At 48.5% G+C, this 26,637-nt stretch overlaps 1 protein-coding gene across 1 annotated transcript; it reads right to left on the bottom strand.

Annotated features, from left to right (window-relative positions):
• Positions 1-23,306: 23,306 nt before the first annotated feature.
• FZD8 (frizzled class receptor 8) lies at positions 23,307-26,430 on the bottom strand. Its single transcript, XM_075550274.1, has one exon. It carries the CDS (start codon positions 25,423-25,425, stop codon positions 23,338-23,340), a length of 2,088 nt encoding a protein of 695 aa, XP_075406389.1. The 5' UTR covers positions 25,426-26,430; the 3' UTR covers positions 23,307-23,337.
• Positions 26,431-26,637: the final 207 nt, after the last annotated feature.

Here is a 26,637-nt window from a genome sequence, read left to right as displayed (position 1 = left end):
TGTTGCCATCATCATTTTCAAAACATTTTCTTGCTACTTGAGCCCTTGGTATCAGTTCCTCTCCCCCCACCCCCACTCGTGAACTCTTGATAAATTATAACTCATTTTCATATCTTACACTGTCTACTGTCTCACTTCACCCACATTTCTGATGTTCATCCCCCTGGGGAAGTGGGGGATTGCGATCAGTTACCATTTTCTTCCCCCATCTTCCCTCTACCCTCATGGTTTCACTACTCCTATTACTGTACCTGAGGGGTTTATCTGTCCTGGACTCTGTGCGTCAAGAGGACTTATTTGTACCAGTGTACATGCTCTGGTGTAGCCAGGTTTTTAAGGTAGAACTGGGGTCATGATAGTGGGGGGGGGAGGGGAAGAAGCATTAAAGAACTAGAGGAATGTTGTGTGTTTTGTTGGTGCAGTATAGCACCCTGGCTAGCTTGTCCCTTTCTTGCGACCCTTTTGTGAGGGGTGTCCAATTGTTTACAGATGGACTTTGGGTCTTCACTCCAACTTCCCTCCTTTGCATCAATATGATTGTTTGTTCTGGATTTTCTGATGCCTGATACCTAATCTCGTTCACACCTTGTGATCACACAGGCTGGTGTGCTTCTTCCATGTGGGTTTTGTTGCTTCCCTGATAGATGGCCACTTGTTTAACTTCAAGACTTTAAGACTCCAGATGTCCCGAAGAACTAGGGAAATTAGCGATTTCATGGAGATGAATGTTCCAAAAAGAAAGAAGATGAAATTAAAGAATCAAGCTTGAAAACATGCAAATAACATGGTGGAATGCAAATATGTACTGTAATTAGACTAGGCTGAAGCAATTCAACTTCAATTGTTCAGAATATGTCCTGGATATAAGACCAGTAGATGAAGAATACTACCATCTTTTAAGAGGTTTACTTCTATGAAAATCTGAAAAATAATTGACATATTGCAAAGCATATAAAGTGATGAAAGTAATATAATCCAAAGAGTCAAAAATTTAAATGTACAGGATTAAAATTCATGAATGATTGGCAAGATGTTTGATGGTTATTATTGACCACTAAGCAGTCTTTTAATCTGAGAATTTATTTTCTACTCAATAAAATTTTCTTATATCCATAAAAAAAAAGACTCCAGATGATTTTTCTTCTAACACCTGGACACCGTCAGCTTTCTTCACCACATTTGTTTATGCATGCATTTTGTCTTCAGCAATTGTGTTGGAAAGTGAGCATCCCAGAATGCCAGGTTATTAGAAATAAGGGAGTACTTGAGTAGAGGTCCAATGTCTGTTTGTGACCTTAATACTTAACATATAAATATATGTATATAGATCTAAGTCCCTACCATTATATATAAATAAATATTTACATGTGTACATGCCTGTCTTTATACCTCTATAAATGTCCTTTTGCCTCCTGGTTCTTTCCTCTATTTCCTTTTACTTTCCTCTTACCCCACTATCATGTTCAACCTTCATTAGGCTCTCAGCAATTCCTCTCGGCTACACTGCACTTGATCAAACCCATCAGGCATTCTACCCCCTCCTAACCATCAATTTTAGATCTCTTGTTGTTCCCATGCCCTGGGTATGTTGGCTTCTTCTTCCCTTTCCCCCACCTCCTCTTCTCCCCTGTCCTTCTGGAACTGTCAGTCTGTTGTTTTCTCCTTGGGATTATAAACAATCCTGGCTATCTTATATAGATAGACATGAAAAAAAGGAAGAAAAAAAATAAGCCTAAAAATAGTTCCAGGTCTGTCTGCCGGCCCTCATTTTCCTTTGGGGTCTGGTAAGGTGCCAGAAGTCTGCTTGGGGGCTTCCTCGGGGACGCCGTTGCTTTGCTCCTCTTGCTGCTCTGTGGCTCTCCTTTCATGTTTCATCCTGGTGTGTGGGGGGGAGTCTGACTGGGCACAATTCCTGCACTGCGTCTCCATGTCATTGTTACTGTAAGTTGTCACCAGGCTCCGAGGCGTGGCAACCGTCGGCAGGGCTGAACAAGTCATTGTTGCCTGGTCCTGCACTACCGCCTTCGATCACTGGTATGTTCGTATCCGCTGTTGCAGCGCTGGTGCTGTGCCTGCCAATGGAGGTGGCTCACCTTCTAGCACTATCCTGGAGACTATTCCTGTGATCCAGAGCATTCCCCTGACTAGATTTTAGGAGCAGATTGTCAGGCTGTTGATCCTAGTCTGTCTTAGTCTGGAAGCTCTGCTGAAGCCTGTCTACTACAGATGAACCTGCTGGTATTTAAAACACCTGTGGCATGGCTTTTAGCAACATAGCAACATGCAAGCCACCGCAATACAATAGACTGGCAATGAGCATTAAGAAGCATTGGCACTTACCCAAGAATAAATACTTTGGAAGTCACGGACATCTCATTGGGAGTATACTTTCTTGTATTTCCTTCCTTTTTATATGTGGAGATTTGAAATGTGATGTGTTTGTAGCACACATGCTATTTGTTTCTCAGAAACAGCGAGAGAAGGGCAGAGAGGGAGTGATTATCTCATAGATGAGGAACATTTGATTTGGAAAAGTTAATGAGATTACAGTCTAATAAAGGACTATGACAAGAACTCAGATACGCCGATCCTAGTCTGGTGATTTTTGGATTTTATGTAATTGCTTTAAGTAAAAGAGTTTTATAATAGAGAGCGACTTGTAAATATATTCATCTTGGGGATGTGGGAGTCATTAATGAACAAGTAGTTCCAGGTTTTCTGTTTTTATGAGATAAATTGCTTCCTTTTGTCCTTTAGGTGAGGTAGGGCCAGGATTTTGTTCTGCCAGGGACACATGTAGATGTGACATATGTCAATTACCGGTGAAAACTCTAAGGCACAGGTTCTCAACCCGTGGGTCGCGACCCCTGTGGGGGAGTCAAACAACCCTTTCACAGGGGTCACCCAATTCATAACAATAGCAAGATTACAGCTATGAAGTGGAAATGAGAATAATGTTATGGTTGGGGAGTCACCACAGCATGAGGACCTGTATGAAAGGGTCGCAGCATTCGGAAGGTGGAGACCCGCTGCTCTGAGGTCTAGTGCACATGCTGCTATGGTGCTTGGTCAGCGATGTGATAGATAGGGGAAATGATAGTGGAAGGCCATGCAAAGATAAAGATTGGGCCAACCTGGATCTCTGAGTAGAATCTAAAGTGAGTAGCATCTTTCTGCCAACACATGCTGGACGTGTGGAATTGCAAAATGAATTTTGGTTACATTGAGCGATGGGTATTTTAAAGTTATTTGTTGCTGCAGCAAAGCCTACCTTATTCTGATGGAGCGTAAAGTAAAGAATGCAAGTGTCTATGGACCTATGGGGCGGTTAGACGAATGAGTGGTTGGATTAACATAGTAATTGGTGCCTACATGATGTCCAGAAGGAGTCCTGCTAGCATTGTGATTACACATTGGGCAGTTATTATTGTTTTTAAAGATCATTTTATTGGGGGCTCTTACAGCTCTTATAACAATCCATACATCAATTGTATCAAGCATATTTGTGCTTATGTTGCCATCATCATTTTCTAAGCCCTTCCTTTCTATTTGAGCCCTTGGGCATTGGGCTGTTCTAAGGAGCACTCTGGCCTCACTTCTTCCAAGACAGATCGGTTTGTCCTTTAGTGTTCCATGGTACTTCCAATATACTTCTCCAGCACAATGGAAATGCATGGATTCTTCTTCAGTCTTCTTTATTCAATGTCTAGCTTTTATATGGATATGAGGCAAATGAAAATATTATGGCTTGGGTCAGGGGCACCTTACTATTCTAACATCCTTCTTTCTCTTCAGTATTTGGAAGAGGCCTTGGGTAGCAGATTTACCTAATGTAAAGAGTCTTTTGATCGCTTGACTGCTGCTTCCATGAGCACTGATACTGGATCCAAGCAAGACAAAAACCCTTGACAACTTCGACCTTTCCTCCATTTATCACGCTGTGACCTATTGGTCCCGTTGTGAGGATTTTGGTCTTCTTGACATTGAGCTGTGTTCTGTATCCTGAAGGCCGCTTTGATCCTAATCAGCAAGTGCTTCAAGTCCACCTTACTTTCAGCAAGGGAAGTTGAGTCACCTGCATATTACAAGTTATTAATAAGCCTTCCTTCAATTTTGGTGCCACATTTTAATTCCTGTAAGTCAACTTCTCTGATGATTTGCTCAGCATCCAGATCGAATAAATATGGTGAGTTGAGACAACCTTGACATATACTTTCCCCACTGTTGAACCATGCAGTAAATATTCCACTGGTCTGTTTGCACAACTGCCTCTGGATCCACATGCAGGCGTCACAGGAGCACACAGCGTCATGTTCAGGAAATCCCATTCTTCTCAAGGCTCTCCATGTTTTTTATGGTCCACATAGTCAAATGTCCTTGCATAGTCAAAACATAAGTAAACATTTGGGGGTGGGGTAGTCTCTGCTTTCAACTAAGATACATCTGCCATGAGCAATGATAGCACTTGTTCCACGTTCTCATCTAAATCCTGCCTAAACTTCTGGTGGTTCTCTGCAACCGGTGCTGGATGACCTTCAGAAAACCTTTACTTGCATGTGGTATCGCTGATATTGTTCTATAATTGGGACATTCTGCCAGGCCACCATTCTTTGGAATGGATGTAAATGTGGACCTGTTTTAGTCAGTTGGCCAAGTAGCTGTCTTCCAAATTTCCTGGCAGTAAGTGCTTCCTCAGCTTGTTGGAACATTTAGATTGGTGTTCCTACAGGGTTGCTATAAGCTGCCATCAGTTGGAAGGGACTCAATGGCAGGGATTTTTTTTTTTTAGGCCATGTTCAAGCAAAGTCCCCCCCCCTTAAAAAACATTTTATTAGGGGCTCATACAACTCTTATCACAATCCATGTGCAAAGCCCTTTTATCACCTGCACCAATGTCCAAAGTCCTTGGGTTTTAGAAGGAATAAAAAAAAATTAAACGATTACAGGTTCATTTTCACAGTGTCTACCGTTATGTATTATAACCACAGTGTAGTAGGAAATGTAATAGTCCCCCAAAATGTCTATGTCTTGACCTATGGCATTTGGGAATAGACTGCTCTATAGGAAAGAAGGCCCCCTTTACAAATGCGATTAAGTTAAAGATCTTCAGGTGCAAAGGTTACCATGACTCACCTAGTTGGCCCATTGTCATCGCAAGCATCCTTGAAAGTGAGGCGGTGATGTCATCAGCAGAGATCACAGCAGATTTTGAACTTGGAAATGATGAAGAAACAGATCCCCTCTGGAGCCCCCACAAGGAATGCAGCCCAGCCCACACTTCGATGTTAGTCTTGTCAGACCTATTTTGGACTTTTGACCTTGAAAACTGTGTGGTAAAAAATGTGTCATGGTTTAGGCCACTAGATTTGTGGCAATTTGTTAAGAGCAGAGATGGAAAACGAATATATGTTGATATATGCTCTCGGCAGAGAGCAGAAGACCAGAAACACACTGCAAATTCCTCACCATTCCTGGTGAAAACACACTACATAATTTGTAAGTAAAGCCAAGGTCAGTGGGCAAGCTGTCTCTAGCTCTGACATCCGATGTTGAAGCTCCTGAGGGACTTACTCATGCAAACACTCTCTTGATATTTACCCCTTATGCCTCATGCTTCTCAAAGAGGTGAGGTTGCATAACCAGATTTTGTCTTGTTACTGGAACTACCACCACCTGCGAATCATGAGCACCATCACAGAATGGAGAGAGAATGCTGAGTCTGGCACCATCCACTAATCCTGAAGTTCGTGGGCAACAAGAACATATCTTATTTCATTTTGCATCTCCCTATGGGCATCAATGTAGTATTTAAAAAAATCATTTTATTGGGGCTCATACAACTCTTATCACAATCCATACATACATCATTTGAGTAAAGCACCCTTATACATTCATTGCCCTCATCATTCTCAAAATTCGCCTTCTGCTTGGGTTCCTGGAATCAGCTCATTTTCCTTTTTTCCCTTCCCTCCCTCCCTGCTCCCCCTCCCTCATGAACCCTTCATAATTTATAAATTATTACTTTATCTTATGCTGCCCAGCATCTCCCTTCCCCCACTTTCCTGTTGCCAATCCCCCAGAGAGGAGGTTACACATAGATCCCCGAGATTGGTTTCCCCTTTCTACCCCCTCTCCCCTCCCGGTATTGCCACTCTCACCGTTGGTCCTGAGGGGTTCATCTGTCCTAGATTCCCTGTGTTTCCAGATCCCAACTGTACCGCTGTGCATCCTCTGGTCTAACCAGGTCCGCAAGATAGAATTGGGATCATGATAGTTGGTGGGAAGGAAGCGTTTAAGAACCAGAGGAAGGTTGTGAGTTTCATTATTGCTACACTGAACCCTGAGTGACTCATCTCCTCCCCACTACTACTCTGCAAGGGATGTCCAGTTGTCTGCAGATGGGCATTTGTCCCCGTCATGCACTCCCCTCATTCATGATGATATGATTTTTTTCCCCTCCACCTTTGTTGCTTGAAACCTGGTCCCCTCGGCCCTTCATGATCACACATGTTGGTGTGGTGCTTCCATGTGGGCTTTGTTGCTTCTGGGCTAGATGGCAGCTTGTTTACTTTCTAGCTTTCAAGTCCCCAGATACTATATCTCTCACTAGCCGGACACCATAAGCCTTCTTCATCACACTTACTTATACACACATTCGTCTTCAGCGTTTATGTGGGGAAGGTGATCACACAATGATGGTTTCTGTTCTTTGGTGTCTGCTACCTGATCCCTTCAACACCTCATGTTCACTTAGGCTTGTGTGCTTCTCCTCTGTGGGCTTTGTTGCTTCCGAGCTAGATGGCCGCTTGTTTGCCTTCAAGCCTTTAAGACCCCAGATGCTATATCTTTTTGATAGCTGGGCACCATCAGCTTTCTTCACCACATTGCTTATGCACACGTCTGTCTTCAGCGATCATGTCGGGAAGGTGGGTGTCATGGAATGACTGTTTAGCTGAGCAAGGTGCTATTGTATTGAGGGAGTGTGCGTGAGGAGGCCCAATGTCCAGCTGCTACTTTGCCACTTTACTCTTTTAAAAAATCATTGTATTGGGGGCTCATATAGCTCTTATCACAATCCATCCATCCATCCATTGTGTCAAGCACATTTGTGCATATGTTGCCATCATTTTACTTTACTCATGTTTAAATATACAATTGAACATGCACTAAGGATGTTCACCATGATATAACCAGCTTTTAAAAACAATAACTTCCATTTTGAGACTATTATTTCTAAACATAGGGTTTATTGCTAACCATATTTGAATAAAGTCCAGCTATTTTATGATTTAAAGAAATACTTTTGCTTCTTGGATCTTTGAAGAAGTTGGTGTCCATGACTAAGGAAATCGCACGGCTTCTCTGAAAATTCACGGCGACGGGGGTACTGCGCTATTCCTGGGCAGGAGTAGGGAGCCATCAAACCATAAGCGAGGATTGTACCCTAGAATTCATTCTCCTACAGAGCCATTTTTCTGGGCATGCAAACCCAAGGAAACAGATTGGGTTTAGCCGGTACTCTGAGCAAGTCCATGATTGAAATTCATTTTCTATAGAGGGAGGCATTGTGTATGGAAGGAAGGGGTCTGGAATGTAATTAGAAAGGGCCAGAAAACACATTGACATCTTTACCCCACCCCGTCTGCCAGCAGGTAGGCTCCCTGCCAGCCATGCCTCTCCACAACCATCTGCTTTATTGACTGCTGCTTTCTACCGGCCACGGCGGGAAGAAGAGTTTGTAGAGCTCTCCAGTAACAGGCCCATCGCCTGTGGAGTTAGCTCCGTCTTTGCCATCCAGGCACGCTTCTACTAGTGCGTCTCTATCGGCATGTTCTCCTCATAACAGCTCCGCATAAGGGTTCCCATAGTTATGTCTATTTTATAAAACCCAAACCAAAGTCGATTCTGACTCTTAGGGACCCCAGGTAGGGTTTTGGAGGCTGTACATCTTTCCAGAACTAGACAGCCTCATCTTTCTCTTTCGGGGCGGCTGGTGGGTTTGAAGCACGGACCTGGAAACAAGCAGTCCTAAGCGTCCCCAGTTCACTACCATGGAGTCTACTCGTGAAAAGTTTGCCTCCTTTTCCTGGATCTGAAACAATGACCTTCTGTCAAGGTGGCATGGGTGTTACACCTTGTGCTGCTAATCGCAAGGTCAGAAGTTTGAAACCACTGCCCACTCTGAGGGAGGCAGATGAGGATTTCTACTTCCCTAAACAGCGCCAGTCTTGGAAACCCACAGGGGAAGTCCCACGCTATCCTGTACGGCTGTCGTGAGTTTGAATCTACTTGACGGTAGTGGTTTCTTTCTTTTTAAAGAAGCAGTAGGATGATGTTGACAGTCCCTCGGTAGTGCAAATGCTGACTGTGTTCTACAACTTTAAGCAAACAAACTTACGTACACAGCAGAAGGTTGGTTGTTCGACTCCACCAGAGGGATGTAGGATGAAAGGTTTGGCAATCTACTTCCCCCCAAAACCAGGCCTTGAAAAGCTGTTGGGGCACAGTCTAATCTGACACACGAGGATTGGCATCAACTTGGTGGCAATGGGTGCTGTTTCTTTATTTTCTTGTTTGCTTTGGTCATTGGGGTACTTACCTAATCTCCTGTCGACTTGAGGGTATTAAGAGTAAAGGAGGAGAGTTTAGCCTGTCTGTCAGGTCAAAGCACGAGGACCTCATTTGGAGGCTCAAGGGAGATAAATAGCTCCCTGCATGCTGGGCCACACTCTCTCTCTGACATTCCTGGTGACAAGCCACATGGAGCCATGCTGATGGCAGCCAGAGCCCGGGAGCTGGAGGAGCCATGTGGAGATGCTTCCACCACCCCTCGATCCACAAGACTCTCCACTCACCTGCCTGTGATCTTCCTGCATTTGGCATCATTGCATGTGCTGTGTGAGTCTGAGGAGGCATTTATGGACTCATATTGGACTTAGGGGCTAATATAGAAATTATGGACTTGATCTGGACTGGGTTGGGATGTTTTCTCAATATACAATTGCTCTTTGCTATAAAGCTCTCTTTTACACACATACGAGTGTCCCTGGATTTCTTTCTCTAACACAGTAATGGTTCACAGTAATCTAAAAGCACACATTATGTTTGGTTGGGTTCTCTAGAGAAGCAAACCCACGTCCACTTGTATGTGTTTGTACATAGAAAGATGTTTGTATCAAGACGTGGCTCACACCATTGTAGGTAAGTCCAGTCTGGTTAATGTTAGGCTTCTCCTAACTCATGGAAGCTGAACAGGAAGTGGATGACGAAGCAGAGATGGGGAGGGGGTGCGGGCAGCAGCACAGGCTAGTGGATGCAGAGGTCTGAAGTCAGCTGAATGAACCCATTGTCAGTTGTCTGCTGAAGGTCCAGGGATTGGCAGGCGACTCAACAGGAGATGGTGGGACCAGAAGAAAAATCCAACTCTGGCAGAAAGGGAAGGGCCGAAGAGCACGCGGCTCTGCTCGGTCTCTTTCTTATACAAACAGGCCCATGACACTGAGGTGATTTCATCAGGCTGCTACCCAGTTGATAGGTTGGGCTCCGCCCCTACCCTTACCTGGGAGCATCTAGTTGACATAATCCGTTCTCACCATGCCACACATGTTACCAAGCGTGAAGAAAATCTCCATTTCTCTTTTGGAACATTTGGTTAAGGGCTTGCCAGTTCTTTCAGCATGCTGGAGACATTGAGGATTTGTGCACCGACTCAGTGTCATATAATTCTAAAACTGTAGTGAGGCCCTAACATTCGTGAAGATAATACAGGTCTCCTGCACAAGATGGTGAGAGGCAGGTACAGGTGCTGCCTCACATCCAGGATCCCAGAGACCCACTGTGGGCTTTGGCCCCGGTCTCCTGGGTCACACGATCGCTATTCCACCTCATCTTGGTGAACAAAGGCTGGACATCGTATGATTCAAAGAAATTGTTTTGCTGCTCCAAGAACACAAAAACGTCAGCAGAACAAGTTGCTACACGTTATTCAGGAAATGAAGTCACTCTTGGCTGCTAAGTTGAAGGTTGGCAGTTTGAGTCCCCCAGGGTGCCTCAGCAGAAAGGCTTTGTGACTGCCTTCTAAGTACTCGCCAGTGAAACACTATGGAACACAGTGTCACTCTGACACGCCAGGGGTCACCAGCAGCTGCAATTGACAGGACAGTGCCTGGTTTCCTAATCAAAGCATCACCATTCTTAGCGCCTCCTTGGTTCTTAAACCAGACCCCAATTCCCCGCCATCCAGTCAACCCTATAGGGCAGGCTGGAACTGCCCCTGTGTGTCTTTGAGCCTGTAACTCTTTCCAGGAGTAGGAAGTCTGTCCCCAGGGGAGCGGCTGGTGGCTCAGCACAGCTGACCTTGCAGTTAGCCTCTCAATGCTTGATTCACTGTGCCACAGGGGTCCTCTTCCTTGGCTCACAGGTTGGGTTGGAGTTCTTGTAAGTAATAGAAGCCCACCAATCCTTTATTTCTTGGCAAATAAAGATTCAAAACTGCGTAGTGTATCCAGGGCTCAGATCTTTGTGTTTTTAAAGAATGAAGTGACCCTTTTGGACCAGGTGAGGGCACTCCTGTCTTCTCACAAATATGTATGGTTGGTTTAACCCTTCCCTGGGAGCACCCCAAGTAGTGTAGTGGCTATGCAGTGGGCTGCTAACCTCAGGTGCCTCAGTTTGAAACCACCAGCTGCTCGGTGGGAGAAGGATGAGGCTTTCCAGGCCAATGAAGAGTTACAATCCCAGAAACGCACAGAGGCAGTTCTCCCCTGTCCTATGGAGTCGCTTTGAGCTGGTGACCACTCAATGGCAGTGAGCAGAGAGAGTGCAGTTATTTTCCACTTGGAATATCATGTTGAGACCATGGATTTGCATTGCGGGAAGGCCTACAGAGTCAAAGAGCTCTTCTGAAGGTTTGCCGTGAAATTTGGATTTGAATCATGTTACGTGGGCACATATGTCCATCTCAACCCTGGGGAAGGAGTCTGTGGGACACACTTGTCACTATGGACTCTGGATGCTTAATTATGGGGGTGTACATGTACCTCTGGATACGAGAGGATAGGATTCATGGGGCATATGTCTCTGTGGACTTTGACAGGCCCCCGAGTGTCCGAGTGTGTGGTAAGTGCACAAATACTAGTATCTGATCATTAAAAGAAGGCAACTTCCAAATAATGCCCAACCCCCTGTTGTTGGGTCAACTCGGACTCACAAAGACCTAAGTCGGATTTCCAGGACTGTCAATCTCTACAAGAGCACGCAGCCTTGTTGTCTCTTCTGGAACAGCTGCTGGGAGAACCTTTCCATTAGCAGTCCAACGCTTACCCAATAGGAACTCAGAAATATAATCCCAAGGCTTATTTCCAGGTTTAAAAAAAAGTGAAGAGAGAAAAGTTTTGTGAATAAGCACCTGGGAGGCATCGCCTTCAGAAACAGTCATTTGCATCCCTGCACCCCGTTTAGTCCATTTCAGTTGTGAAGGTGCCCGGACACGCTGTGGGTGGGAAAGCAGCGGCCCGATGAGCCCCAGGGCAGGGACATGTAGGCAGGTGCTACAAGTTCCATAGATCATGGAGAAGAGAAGCTGACACAGTGATTAGAGGGCTCAGCTGTCAATCAAAAGGTCAGCGGTGTGGCACCAGTGGCCTTTCTGAGGGAGGAAGATGTGGAAAGTAAGTCTGCCTTCCTCAGGGTTACAAGGCTGGGCACGCTGGGACAGTTCTACTCTGTCCTGTAGGGTCCCTGTGAGTCCAAATGGACTCCAGGGCCCTGCGTTTGGTTTTGTTTGTTTTTAAGGTGATGAAACAAAAACAAACACCACTTCTGCCTAATGTCGTCAAGTGAGATGCCAACCCTTTTGTTAACTAATTTCGGTTTGAATTATTTCCCCCCACTTTGCATGATGACCTCACATTCAATTATGTTCAGTGAGTTTTAAAATCAGGCCACTCATGACAATAACTAGAGATTGACTTCTAAATTTCCTAATGTTTCAAAACCCTTCTGCACGATTAGGGTTCTCGGGGTCCAGCCTGGGTACCAATGCTTTTTAAGAGCATCCCCAAGTTCTACCAGAAGCGGGGCAGTGAAAGAGAGGAAGGTCTTGGACAAGATGGGTGGACACGTGGCTGCATCGATGGGCTCAGACATAAGGGCGATTATGAAGATGGCCCAGGACCAGGCAGTGTTCCATTCTGTTGTCGCCAGCACATGACAAGTGCTTCCCTGTGGCAGCAGAGTTGGGAACCGTTGCCTTGGTGTGAGTGAAATGTCACCGGCTGTGGGAGGAGGACCTTGGTTTTCTCGTTGGTTTTAACTTAGTCGTATACGAGCGCAAATTTAAAAGGCCTGCGACCAGGGGTTCCACACATGCTTAGTCCAAAATGTGCTGAAACATGTGTCTGCGATTAGGGCATGGCTGCGGACAGATTCTCACAGTGATACGCTTGTCTCAGTCTTGTTAGGGCGTCTTAAAAAAAGGTACATTCCAAACGGTGGCTTCCAAAGGACCTCCTGGGCCTGTGAAAGTCAAGGCAGAGCCATCCTCTCAGAGGGTTGTAGCTTTTGGTGATCCCGAGGGAGTAATGTTGCTAGAGGTTTCTTGAAGGACATGCAAACAATTATGGGGGCTCAGCCTGAAGGAGTTTTAAGAAAATTGTAAACTGCTTAAGTTAGAAAAGGCCAGGAGAGCTACCCCAATGCCTTGCCCCCCACCCGCCCATCATGACAACACTCCTGCCCATTCAAGAGTAGCAAGGGGTAGCCTAGGAAAATGTTATTGGGAAATATTATCCTACCCACCTGTGCTAGGCTGAGTTGACTAGAGAAATGCGTTCAGGGAGACTCATGTAGGTAGAAGAAAGCCAGCCCAGTCCAACTCAAGTCCTTAAGTCTGGTATTAGTCCATAAGTCCCTCTTCAGACTCATGCAGTCACATGCGATGATGCCGAAGGCAGGAAGATCATGAGCCAGTGGGTTCAGAGTCTTGTGGATCCAATGGCAGTGGGCGCATCTCCAGGCTCTGGCAGGTCTCAGAGAGGCTCACCAGCAGGAAGGTAAAGGCAGAGAGGGAGGTGGGGGGGCCTCCAAGGGTCTTTCTTTTTTTTTTTTTTTAAATTGAGGGCTCTTATAGCCCTTATCACAATCCATCCATCTATTGTGTCAAGCATATTTGTACATATGTTGCCACCATCATTTTCAAAACATTTTCTTTCTACTTGAGCCCTTGGTATCAGTTCCCCTACCTCCCCAACTCTCCCACCCTCACGAACACTTGATAATTTTTTTCTATTTTTTAACCCTTGATAAATTATAAATTATTATTATTCTCATATCTTACACCATCCACTGTCTCCTTCACTCATGTTTCTGTTGTTCTTTACCCTGAGGAGGAGGTGGTTTATGTCAATCATTGCTTCCCTCTTTCTCCCCCCACCTTCCCTCTAACCTCATGGTATCACTATTCCCATTACCGTTCCTGAGGGTTTTTCTGTCCTGGATTCTGTGTGTCGAGAGCTCTTATCTGCACCAGTGTCCATGCTCTGGTCTAGCCAGATTTGTAAGGTAGAACTGGGGTGATGATGCAGTGGGGGTGGGGGTGGGCGGGTCAGGGGTTAAAGGGAAGAAGCATTAAAAAACTAAAGGATTGTTGTGTATTTTGTCGGTGCTATACTGACTGCACCCTGGTCCTTCCTTGTGACCTTGCTGTGAGGGGATGTCCAATTGTCTACACATGGGCTTTAGCTCTCTACTCTGAGGCCCCCTCTTTTGCATTGATATGATTGTTTGTTTGGCTCTTCTGATGCCTGATACCTGCTCCCATCTATACTTCATGATCACACAGGCTGGTGTGCTTACTCCATGTGGGTTTTGTTGCTTCCCTGCTAGATGGCTGATTGTTTATCTTTAAACCTTTAAGACCCCAGATGCTATATCCTTTAATAGGCGGGCACCATCAGCTTTCTTCATCACATTTGCTTATGCACCTATTTTGAGTTCAGTTATTGTGTAGGGAAGGTGAGCATCACAGAATGCCGGCTTATTAGAACAAAATGTTCTTGCATTGAGGGAGTACTTGAATAGAGGCCCAATGTCCATCTGCTACCTTGATACTTAACATGTAACTACATGTATATAGACCTATATTCCTATCATTATATATATATATATTTACATATGTAGTACCTGTATTTAGACCTCTATAAATGTCCTTTGCCTCCTAGTTCTTTCCTCTATTTCCTTTTACTTTCCTCTTGTTCCATTATCATGTTTGACCTTCATTCAGCTTTCAGTAATTCCTCTCAGCTACATTGCACTTGATCAAACCCCACCAGGCATTCTATGCCTTTCCCACCATCAATTTTAGATCACTTGTTGTTGTTCCCATGTTCCCAGGGCCTTCCTTATGGGAAGGCCACACCAAGAAGGAGGTACTATTAGGGTGTTACTTAATTGACAGGCTAGACTCCACCCTTCCACTTCTATGTATCAAGTTGATATGAAATTATGTAATCACCATACTACCTTATGGCCCTGATCTTACTACTTCAGACTTCTTTTTGTTCCCCAAACTCAAAGAACATTTAAAAAGAACATGATTTAAGTACATTGAGAATGTCCAAACTGATGTTTTGAGCAGTAAGAGGCAGTAAATTAAGGTGGCCATTTTTGCCATCATTCCTTATATGACATACTGTAACTTCTGGATTCTCTGCCTATGACGAAAATCTGATTTTGGAGAGAGTTCTCTGTTATGCTAATCACCAGGACTAAGGTAGGATTAGGTCTCAACATTAGCAAAGGGTGTAAACTAAGTCACACGGTGTGTTTCCTTGGAGGTATGGCCTTCTGAAAACCTAAACAACATCTCAAAGCCATGCTCTGTGCAGAAGAACCATCCTTGAAGCAGAGAGAAATGTGAGCCTGGAAAGAAGAAGAGTACATCCGGGATCTCTGTCTGAAGACCAGACACACTGGAAACTGTGGCATGGAGACTCTGGGACAGAGCAGAGGAGCCAGGCTGAGCCAGGCTGAGATTGGTAGCTGAGGCACGTAAACCATGAGACATAATAGAGGTGCAGCACTGGGACGATGCGGGCAGAGGCCAAGGGGCCCCGTGACTGAGAGCCTGAGCTGCTGGTCTAGAAGAGGGGCTGCGTGGACCAATGATTTTCCTTCCTGTTCACTGATCGTGACGTGATAACCTGCTAACTTCCCCAGAAATCCCTGTCAGTGCGAGTTTTGTCTGTGAGTTCTGTGTGGCCATGGCAGCGAAGTATGGAACCCAGCACAGAAGTCGAGGAACGGTGGGTGTCAGAATAAAGAATATGCTGTGGAGACATATCTGACTACATGTGTCAGAGTGTGTCTCCACAGCATCTTCAATGGCTGCTTCTTCAACGATCTCTCTTCTGAGGTGCCCTGAGAGAACCTGAACTTCCAACTTCTAGGTTAACCTCTGAACTCATTCACCATGCACACTGCCCAGGGGTATGTTTTGGGTAAAGATAATTAAAAAGATGCCTTTGTCCTCTGTGATTCTTCCAAAGCTTAGACAAACCATTAAAACTTGGCCATCCAATTGAAATGTATCTTTCTTTTGCCTCCTGCCCCAGCCAAGTCTTCTTTTACGTCCACCCTGCAATGACTGCCATTCGTCCTTTCCAGGTACAATCCATCCTCAGAGGTCATCTCCTCTGGGCCCGGGCCTGGGGTTTAGTTCTGTGGAGCTAACCTTGTCTTCAGATTCTTTTTGCAGTGAAGCAATTTCTGCCAAGACTCAGGACTCTCCCCTAGGAAGACTCTCCCCGGCTTGCTTCCTGTTCCTCCATTGACCTCCACAGGGCAGTGGCTCTGCTGTTCAGTTCCTCCCTCACTCTGGCCAGTTTCTTCTTTACAGGGTCCCCAGGGCTCCGTGGACCAGGCAGATGTTTTCCACATCTGGTCTCTCTCCTCCGTGCAAATGCTGTCAGCAACAGGCTACCAAGCATACTCCCCATCGCTGCAGCGCTCCACCTCCCCAGCACACAGGGACTTGTCTGTGTGTTATCTCTCCCTCTCTTTGTTTTCATCCATGAGGAACATATTCCCTCGACAGGAAGCTGGAGATCACATGATACAATTTTGCGAGACCGATGCCTTCTTCATCGCGAACTGTGGACTTAGCCAGATGGACTATATAGAAATCGCACTGACTATGTCTGTGGGGAGAAAAGATGGAGAAGCTCAATGTCATCCAGCAAGACAGGACCCAGGGCTGACACTGGAACTGTCAATGGCTCCACTACAAGTTCAGGTTGCCATTAAAGGAAACCGAAACAAGTCCACCGGAGTCAAATTACAACCTAGGATTTATCCCACCCGAATTTAGAGAACATCTCAAGAACAGGGTTGACTCCCTGAACGTGAATGACAGAAGACCCAGTGAGTGGTGAAATGACACCCGGAACATCACATAGGAAGAAAGCCAGTGGTCATTAAAACAGAGAGGAAAGAAAGAAAAGACCAAGTCAATCATTGCAATGATATGTGCAAAGCCTTCGAAAGCCCGAAGTAAGAACACACTCAACAGATCTCAAGCTGAGAAGACTAAGAAACCTTCGAGCCTGACCTACCTGTTTCCCCCAAAGTAAGACACCCCCCCAAAAATAAAACCTACTTACAGTTTTGCCTTTCCCTGAAATATATGGCATCATCCCCAAAATAAGACCTCCCCGAAAATAAGGCCCTCGGAAGCTACTGCAACTCTGGACCATAGCGGTGGGTGCTGCCTCGCAGCTCAGTTGATCCCAGCGCAGCTGGAGCAGACAGGAAGTGCGAGGTCTCTTTTAATAAAACAATAAATTTGTGCCATATTCTTCTTCATGGAAAAATAAGACATTCCCTGAAAATAAGACCCAGTGCATCTTTGGGAGCAAAAGTTAATTATAAGACACTGTCTTATTTTTGGGGAAACGGGAGTAATTGGGAAGAGTTCTGGTTTTGGCGCTGAGCAACCGTGTGCACACCAGATGGAAGCGCCGGCAGATCCTTCCACCCCCTCACCATTGTCACAGATTCCCTTCTACTTTCCCAAGCATGATGTCCTTTTCCAGGGATTGGTTTTCTCTGACAACATGTCCAAAGTACGTACGACAAAGTCCTGCCATCCTTGGCAAGGAGTGAAACATTACCTGGTAGAGTCGCTGGCAGGCGAGAACCTGTGATAGGAAGATGACAGAAGCTTGCTTGGGAAATTCGAGGACGACATGCAACACCGATGAAGTGAGACGACAGAGCTCACCTCGGGGTATACCTGGGCCAATCACACATCGTGACAAATGGAGAAAAGATCGATGACGCCAGGGACCTCATCTCACTTGGCTCCCCAATCAAGTTCCATGGAAGCAGCAGTCAAGAACTCCAATGGCCTATTGCATTGGGCAAATCCACCCCAGAAAACCCACTTAAAACGTGAGACAGCAAAGAGGTCACTTTGAGGACTAACGTGCTGTCGTCAATGGCTTTACCTGCATTGGAAAGCCGGCAGCGGATCAGGCAGCCGGGGCAATGGATGCATTTGGAAAATACCATGGGCTGGGAGAAGCATGGGCCAATCTATCCTGGAAGAAGTGCAGCTAGAAGGTTCTTCAGAAGTGAGGAGGGAGATACTTTGTCTCATACACTTGGAGATCGTATCAAGAGGGAGCAGCCCCCGGAAAGGGGCAGCATGATAAGCCGAGAGTTAACGAGAAAGCGACAGCATTCTGTTCTGTTACCCAAGAGGGGGTCTCTCTGTGCGGGAGCCTATTCCACAACACTGAAAAACCACGGGAGGAATTTCACCGTGCTCTTTATTGCATTCGGGAGCGTGTGGAAAGCCGAGAGCGGGAGTATGCCGCAACTGCCAGAAGACGGAGAGGCAAACCTTTCCGAAGCGATGCTTGCTGCTTCTCGAAGTTGCTTGCTCATCTGCGCCTTCATAGCTTAGCCTCAAGCCACAGGCAAAGCCGAACCCTCGCGGGATCCTGTATCGAGGTGCGTGTCTCCCCGGTCCGTGGAAGTTTCATGTACGAGTGCACATCATGGTGGCCTTAGGGATTTGTCAGAGGAGCAGAGTGCAGAGGAAAAGTCTGTGGCAGCAGCAGTGACAGTGGCACTATGGCTTCCAGTCCCAGCTGTGCAGTGACTGGAGGTCAGTGTGCACCACCAAGTCGCTTTAGATTCTTAGTGACCCTCGAGGACAGCAGAGAACTACCCCATGGTGTTTCCAAGGAGGGAATCTTGAACCTCGACTTTTCCGTTAGTGGTAAGTGATTCTCCATCACCGTCCGTGGCTTCTTCCTGTCTGTAGTCTCCTCTGCGAATATGGACAGCCCTCTCTGGACGTCCATTTCCGGATGGTAACCAGGGTGACTGTGTTTGTGGGAAGAGTGCTTCCCACATATCAATTTTCCTTCTTGGCAGGGTTTTGTTAAAATGAGGTTCCTGGCTCCTTAGGTGAGACCTGAGATTCTGTATTTCTCTTTAGCTCTAGTCTTGCCTCTTCTGTTCCTGGGGCCACACTTTCCCCCTCCTTTGAGTAGCAAGGCTATCAGATACTTCCTGGGGTCTCTCTTGACGCTTGCCTTCTATGATGGTGGTAGGTGAGCACCATGGTCGTATTCTGGTCTGCCTTTCCCTGGCCTAGCCCCCACTCCTCCCCTTCTGTTGCCATCAGCCATTCCGACTTTCCTGAACAAGCCTTTCTGTGTGGATACCCCAAATCTTTGTCCACCCTCCTTTCATGGCCTGCCTTTCCCAGACTGCTGGCTGTGTGGATCTTCTTCCTACAGGATGCTCCCTTTCCTGACGAGATTCTCCTGGGCTGTTCCCTTTGGCTGACCTTGTTTCCCAGCTTAGTTTCTGGTCCTTGGTTGGGTCTCTGAGAACACCTGGGTGGTTAACTGAAGACAGCCTGCTTCTCACCCAATGCACCCTGAACAATTTCCAATGGCTTTTCCACATCCATTTCAACATGGGAAATTATCCTTTATTTAATGAAGCAAGCCGATTACATCTGGCCTCAAAAATAGTCGTAATTCATCCCTTTTCCCATCAAAGTTTTGGTTTGGTAGGTCTTTGGCAAGCGTCTCAAATCTTTAAAGAAAAACAATTCAGGATTATTTTGAAAAGGACTCCTGTGACTTCAGGACAGATTAAATCTAATTTTTAACCTGACTGCTAAAATGAGAATTTAAATCAAATTAAGTTTAACAAAAATAATCCTTTGTATCCATTAACAAACCAACCAACCAGCCTGATGTCACTGAGTCTTTTTCAACCGACAGTGGTCCGAAAGGAGTTGGACTGCCCGCAGGGTTTCCAAGGCTGGGGGATCTGAGGAAGCGTCCTGCCACATCTTTGCCCCTCAGAGTGGTTACTGGGTTCTAATGGCCAATCGTGCACTTAACATCTCAGCGTCTAATTGCTGTTCGCCCCCCCACCCCACCACCACCACCTTATGCTACTGGGATGGATTCAGATTTTGTGGGACCTTAGGGCTTTGTAATCTGGGGTTAATTATATATATATATCCCCAATGAAGGTGACACTAAGTCATGGTCATAAAAAAAACCCCTATCATTTTCACGGTCATTTTGAATGAATGAATTCTAAGAAGGAATCATTCTTGTCACCTGGCTCTGTAACTTTGTTCTACCACAAGAGGGCAGTCTAGGATCACATGTGGCAAGGCACTACCTTTCCAAAGAGATTCCCAAAGACATTCAGCAGAATGTTCTCCACCTCCACCACCCCTTTAAATTGCATCCTGTGTTCTGCAACTTGAGTTTGTCTTTTTTTTTTCCCTCTGTCAAGACCACCTCATTTCTTTACTCTTAAACGTTGAAGTATTACAGCAACCTGCCCGAGACACAGTCAAGGAACAGTGAGAAGAAACCGCTAGGCATCATTCGGTGCACCTTAACCTTTCCCATACACTCCCCCCCCCCTGCTTTATGGTACTTTCAGATTGCGTTTATTTTAAATCAAAACAAGTGCTTCGCATAGCATCTCCCACAAGTGATTTTAATGAGCCTTTGGCTTTAGTAATGGTCTCAACCATAGATTTATTACATTGTTCTCGCCACATGGTAACCACCCCCATCATCCATATTTGACAGATTTTCAGAACCAAGTGTTTGTTTCATGTAGTACTTAGGAAGGATATAATTATGTAACACAAGATAAAGGGGTGGTGGTGCTTGGAAAGGTAAGAGACCTATCCATTAGCTTATTGCAAATGGCCAAATGGAGACCCTTCCTTCCTGGTTCTCATCCTCAAAACCAGCCTGGGCTTTTTTATTCCATTAATAGCCATCACTTAAAGTATTGGCACTCTCTGAACCTTGAGGGAGTTGTCCTTAGACTCTAGCGAGCGGTTTCTCTGGTTTAAACAGCTTGATTATATTTACCACACTTCACGGGCACCCTGTGAACCTGATCTGGGATGGCATCTTACAAGGAGATACTGAAGAGTTAGTAAAGGAGAAACACGGTGCTAGCAAAGGTGAACATTTTTCACTGCGCCAGCCAGAAAGTTGACAAGATTCAAAGATGAGAATCCTGCCCCATTAGAAAACCAATATGCCAATGACTTGGCACACCTCCCTACCTCTTGCACACGTGGTAAAGATTGTGTGACCTACTCCCAAAATTCTACTTTAGATGCCCGCCACTCACTGCTGCCTCGGTTAGAAAACAATTCCTTTATGACTCAAAGGGGGGGGGGAGGAGGTAAAGACTATGATCCCCCGAATTTCAAAAGAAAAATCAGCATGGGAGCCATCGTGAGTTTTGCTGATTGCATATTTAATTTTTAAAATCCAATGAACACCCAGAAGAAGTCTGGCGAATAGGTTGCAAAATATCCCTACTATGAGACTGTTCTTAAAAACTTCCATTCTATTAATTTTTAATTAAGGTTTTGTTGGGTCGGGGGTGGGGGGAGGCAAACTTTTTTTTTTTTTTTAACCACTAGAGATTCCTTTGAGGAAACTAGACATCTTAACAGGATGCAGAAAACAAGTCCCCCTCCCAGGCCGCCATGATTGATGCCTCTGCCATTAGCAGGGGAGCTGCCCAGTTCTTATCTTGATTGACAGGTTAATAAGGAACCTGGGGCTATCTTTTCAGGAGGAACACACAACCTTACCAATTACTTTTAAATTATTGCTAATCTGTCAGAAACTAACAAGCACCAGGAATAAAAATATCTGTAAAACAGAAATATCTGCTGAAGCAGCTTTTTGCTTCCGGTGCTTTAAAAGACTCAGTTCAGAAAACTTGCCAGAATTGAGTCAATAGAATTTAGGCAGTGAGGGTTTTTTTTTTTAAAAAAGAAAAACTTGTAGTTTATAATAGTTCATTGGTTCAATTAGGAGCGAAAAAGAAGGGAGTTTTGTAATGCAATTGTCCAGCAAAGGAAAACCCTTTAAATTGGGGGATTATGTGAACAGACCACCTGTAGGGCATTCATAGTCCTTTTCCATAATGCTTCAACCCACGCCTAGCTGCCTGCAGGCTGACTAACAATGCCGGGGAAGGCTGTTTAAAAGGCTGAGCGCACTTGGGCTTCTGGTCTTCACTGTTACAAGTCTTCCTCTCGCTCCCTCTCCCTCGATCGTTCTCCTTTTTAAAGTAAAAGTCCCACATCCCTTTAATTGAAGAACTTTAGGCTCCATGGTGGCCAATTGGTCCTGCAACAAGAGGGACCGGGCAGCAGGGAAAGAAACTTCAGACTATACATCACATTTGGAGAGGAGAAAAGATCAAAGTTTTTCAAACTCAAAAGACCAAGTTCCCTACAGATTAACCCTATTCATTTAGCTCCTCTTAAAGGAATGATGGGCCAAGCCACTGAGCAGACAGGTAAAAAGTTCAACAATTGCCAAAGCATTCTTCTGCTAATTCAACAGCCTTCTGCTCAAATCAATTAGCTTAGTCGTGACAGAGGAACAATTGTTTTTTGTTGTGTTTTTCCCCCCTCTAGGAAAAGCAGCACATTTGATATACACAAGCAGGGAAGGTTATTAAGATGCTAACCCATTGGTTTAATCCATTCAAGGCGCCTGCTCCACCCCCAGATTGTCACGTGACACACACTGTAGCGGGTGATCTCTGGCTTTGAAACGTTCACTTTAACAGTTCAGCGCTGGGTTCCCTTCCTGGAAAACCACGTGCTTTGGAAATCATTGACACCAAAATCAGTGTGGGGTTTTGCAACCTTTAGTGATAGTCTGCAGGATAAAGAACAAGGTATCAGTGGCCTTAGTGCCTTGCCAAGGTCCCATTTGCAGTGAGAGTCCTTCTCCAAGGATCAACAGAGAGTTTACCATTAGAAATGCCATCTTTTTGGGGGGAGGGGGGGTCAAAAATGTTTTGATTTCATTTCAACAATATTTACCTTGCTAATAACCAAAGACTGAGTATTTAACAGGTAATTGTTTCCATGCCTAAGGTCAGTACACAGAATGACAATCCAGGAAATGTCCATTCCCCTGCACCCCCAATGGTGGGTTCTTAACAAGTAAAAGCAAGTGGTTTAGAAGAGGCAGGGGGAGAGGGCGAGGGTTATGTGATTTATCAAAAGTCTTTTTATTGACAAAATAGAATACTTATATTTGTTCTTACAGGGGTAACCTCTAAACTTTTTACAAAAAAATGTACAGACTGTATATCTTTGGATATGTACAATATTTTACACTTTTCCCTCTTTTTTTTCTTTACAACTTAACAAATAATTATATAAATACATCCTTTAGTGTAAGAGACCCGTATTTACTTGGGGGTGTACAATTAAGACATTGCTCGTTTGTATATTTAAGGCATGTGCCTGGTCATTAATAAAACCCAAACCGTGCAATCCCATTCGGCCGTGGTCAGCCCGCCTCTAGGGTAAGTTAGGAGTTCGAGTTTATGTAGGTAGCAGGCAAGGGAGACAACACGTCCCTCAGGTCAGCTCGGCTGATGCTGCCGCAAGCCCGGCAACGGAGAAGCAGGGAGCGCTCCCAACCTTGGGTTTGGGAAACGCAGCAAGAGTCCACCCTCCGGAGCCCACAGAAATTAACGCCTGGCGGTGGGAGCTCCTTGCATATTAATGACGGAAAGGGGGCTGGGTCTGGGCGGCTTCAATGCCAGGTACTTTGTTCTAGGCCAGTCATTTAAGTCCCAGCTAATGGATGCTATTAAGAGTTCATTATCATGCTAATAGCAATCAACACGGTGAAGGGGTGGGACCCTCAGACCGTCCAAGGTCCCTGGGTACTCACTGGGCCCCCTCGACCCCCCCACCCCCACCCCCTCCCGGGCGCTCCCCGCCGCTCAGACCTGGGACAATGGCATCTGCTTGGGGTAGGACAGGGAGCTGGCCGTGCCAGACCTCCACGTCAGGCCGGTGCTGACGTCGCTGTAGAGGGAGCCCCCGCCGCCGCCGCCCGGTCCCGCGCCCCCGCCAGGCCCCGGGCCGCCACCCCCGGCCCCGCCGGCGCCCCCCACTGCCGCGGCGCCCGCGCCTCCGCCCGCCGCGGCGCCCTTGCTGGCCCAGCAGCAGCGGGTGCACAGGGCGCGCCAGGACTCGAGCGTCTTGCCGGACCAGACCCACACGCCGGACGTGATGCCCACCACCAGGCACATGAAGTACTTGAGCATGAAGACGGCGTAGTCGGGCCGGCGGGCCTGGTCCGGCTGCAGGTCCCGCAGGCACGGGCAGTTGTGCGTGGCCTCCCAACGCGGGCGGTTGTGCTGCTCGTAGAAGAGGCAGGCGACCACGACGGCGGCGGGCACCGTGTAGAGCACGGTGAAGAGGCCCAGGCGGATCATGAGCTTCTCCAGCTTGTGCGTCTTGGTGGGCCCGCCCTGCTGCTTGATGACCGAGCGGATGCGGAAGAGTGACACGAAGCCCGCCAGCAGGAACATGGTGCCGATGAAGAGGTAGATGACCAGCGGCGCCAGAACAAAGCCACGCAGGTTGTCCAGGCTTTGGTTGCCCACGTAGCAGATGCCCGCCACGGGATCGCCGTCCACCGAGCTGAGCGCCAACACGGCGATGGACTTGACGCTGGGCACCAGCCACGCGGCCAGGTGGAAGTACTGCGAGTAGCCCGCGATGGCCTCGTTGCCCCACTTCATGCCGGCCGCCAGGAACCACGTGAGCGACAGGATCACCCACCAGATGGAGCTGGCCATGCCGAAGAAGTAGACCAGCAGGAAGACCACGGTGCACAGCGCCGGGCCCGTGGTCTCGTAGCGCACGTGCTGCTCCACGGCGCCCAGCTCCTCGTACTCGCCGCGCCCGCCGGGGCCACCCGCGCCTGCGCCCGCGCTCGCTGCGCCCGCGGCGCCCGCCGCCGCGCCGCCCGCAGCCCCAGCGCCACCCGGGCCGGGCGCGCCGCCGCTGCAGGCCACCTTCTCGTGACCCGCCACCAGGCGCACCAGGTAGCCCACGGACACGAAGAGGTAGCAGGCCGAGAGGAAGATGATGGGCCTCTCGGGGTACTTGAAGCGCTCCATGTCGATGAGGAAGGTGGAGACGGTGGCGAAGGTGGACACGAAGCAGAGCACCGACCACAGGCCGATCCAGAAGACGGTGAAGGCGCGCTCGTCCTGGCTGAAGAAGGGGTTGTGGCAGGGCAGCGCGCAGTTGGCGATCTGGCCCGTCTTGACGCGGTTGTACAGCGGGTGCCGCTCACTGGACACGCTCACCATGGGCGCGCGGCACTGGCAGCCCGGCTCGCAGGGCGCCGAGCCGCCGCCAGGGGGCCGCACCTTCCCGCCGCCGCCGCCGCGCGCGGGGGGCGCCGCCGTGTCCCCGCCGCCGCTCTTGCCCCCGCGGTGCGGGGGCCTGGCCCCCGGCGAGCGGCCGTGGCCGCTGCCCGTGGGCGGCTGCTCGCCGGGCGGCGGCGGCGGCGGGTGGCGGCGCGGCGGGCTGGGAGCGGCCGTGGTGAGATCCGTGCGGTTGTAGTCCATGCACAGTGTGTCCGGGTTGCCCTGCTCCGGCAGCCGGTCGCAGCGCATGCGGTCCGGCCAGGCGAAGCCGTACTGGCGCATGAGCGGCGCGCAGCCGGCCTTAGCGCGCTCGCACACCGAGCGGCAGGGCGGCAGCGGCTTCTTGTAGTCTTCCAGGCAGATGGGAGTGTACATGCTGCACAGGAAGAACTTGAGGTCGGGCGAGCACTGGATCTCCACCAGCGGCCAGAACTGGTGCACTTCCAGACCCGCCTCGTCCTGCGTGTCGTGGTTGAACTGGTTGGGCATGTAGGTGTAGTTGTAGCCGATGCCCTTGCACAGGGGCACGGTGATCTCCTGGCACGCCAGTTCCTTCGTGGAGGCGGCCGCGGCGCCGCTCGAGCGCTGCAGCAGCGCGAAGGCGGCCAGGAGCGAGGTCACTTCCAACAGGTAACTCCACTCCATGCTGGGCGCCTCAGCCCGCGCGCCACCGCCACCGCCTTCTCGCTCCTCCCCCCCGCGGCGCGTGTCCGGGGCTCCGGCTTGGAGGCAGAGCTGGGGCTGGGGAGTGGGAAGGCGGCGGGAGCGGAATCCGGGGTCTCTCTGTCCGGCCGGCCTCCCTCGCCTGGAGAGGGGAGTCCGCCGAAAGCTGAGCTCCCTTCTCAAGGGCAGAGTCCCAGCGGCGCGGTCCGGAAGGCTGGGCAGGAATCCGGCCAAACCTCCCTTCCGCTGCCTGGCTGGCCTCTCCGGGGAGCCCGGGAGAAAGCGCAGCCCTGCACGGCCCCCCGCCCCCCTCCTCGCACGACAGTTCCAAGAACTCTCGGGGGTGGGCTGCGGGCGAGCGCGTCGGCCCCCCTCGGGTCTTTCCCCCGAGTCTTTCGGCCCGACTTCAGCTGGCGCGCGGGAGAGTTGCTGGCCGCAGGCTCATCCTCCGGCACTTGCTTCCCCTCTCTCCCTCCGCCCCGCGGCCACTTTTCCGCCGCGCCTCTCGCACCAGAGGCGACTTTGCTGAGCACAGAAGGTGGCGGCGCAGCAAGTTTCCTCTCCGGCCCCAGTGGAGCACAGTCAAGATGGCTGAGCCAGGCGCACTCTCCAAGTCCGGGGTCAACCTTTCCAGCCGGCTCTCTCCCCCACGGGGCACATCCCAGGTTCCTCGGTCGTCGCCGGCGCCCCCGAATTCAGTGGAGGACCTGGCCTCCGCGGAGCCCGCTGCCCCTTCTCCTTGGAGTCCGTCAGTCCTTCAGTCCGCCGGGACAGACAAATCGCCGCTGCCAGGTAAAAGTCCGCGCCTGGCTAGGGCCAGGAGTCCAGCGGGTTGCAGGCGTCTGGTTTCAAGGAAAACGAGAACGAAATCCAGACCAAAAGGCAACGCGAAGACACCTGAGCAGAGCCGTCCTGGCTGCAGCCGCCGGCGCCGCCACCTCTTCGGCGGGAGCAGCGCCCTTTGCCCAACTTCCCAGACTCCAGCCCCAGCTCGCGCAGAGCTGCCGGGCTCATGAATATTTATACAGAACAGACTCAGTCTCCGCCCCTCGGCGTGCCAGCCAATCAACGGTCTGTGGGGGCGGTGTCTACACGCTCCCAAAGCTCAACCTTCCTTAAGGCAGTCTACAGTGTCTGTCTGTAATTCGGTGCTTTGGGGGGGGGGAATGGTTTTCATAACCTTGGGACTGGCTG

This window comes from Tenrec ecaudatus, chromosome 5, assembly GCF_050624435.1.
Source record: "Tenrec ecaudatus isolate mTenEca1 chromosome 5, mTenEca1.hap1, whole genome shotgun sequence".
Lineage (NCBI taxonomy): Eukaryota > Metazoa > Chordata > Mammalia > Afrosoricida > Tenrecidae > Tenrec > Tenrec ecaudatus.
Note: the sequence above shows the minus strand (reverse complement) of the source record. Positions and strands in the feature narration are given on the sequence as shown.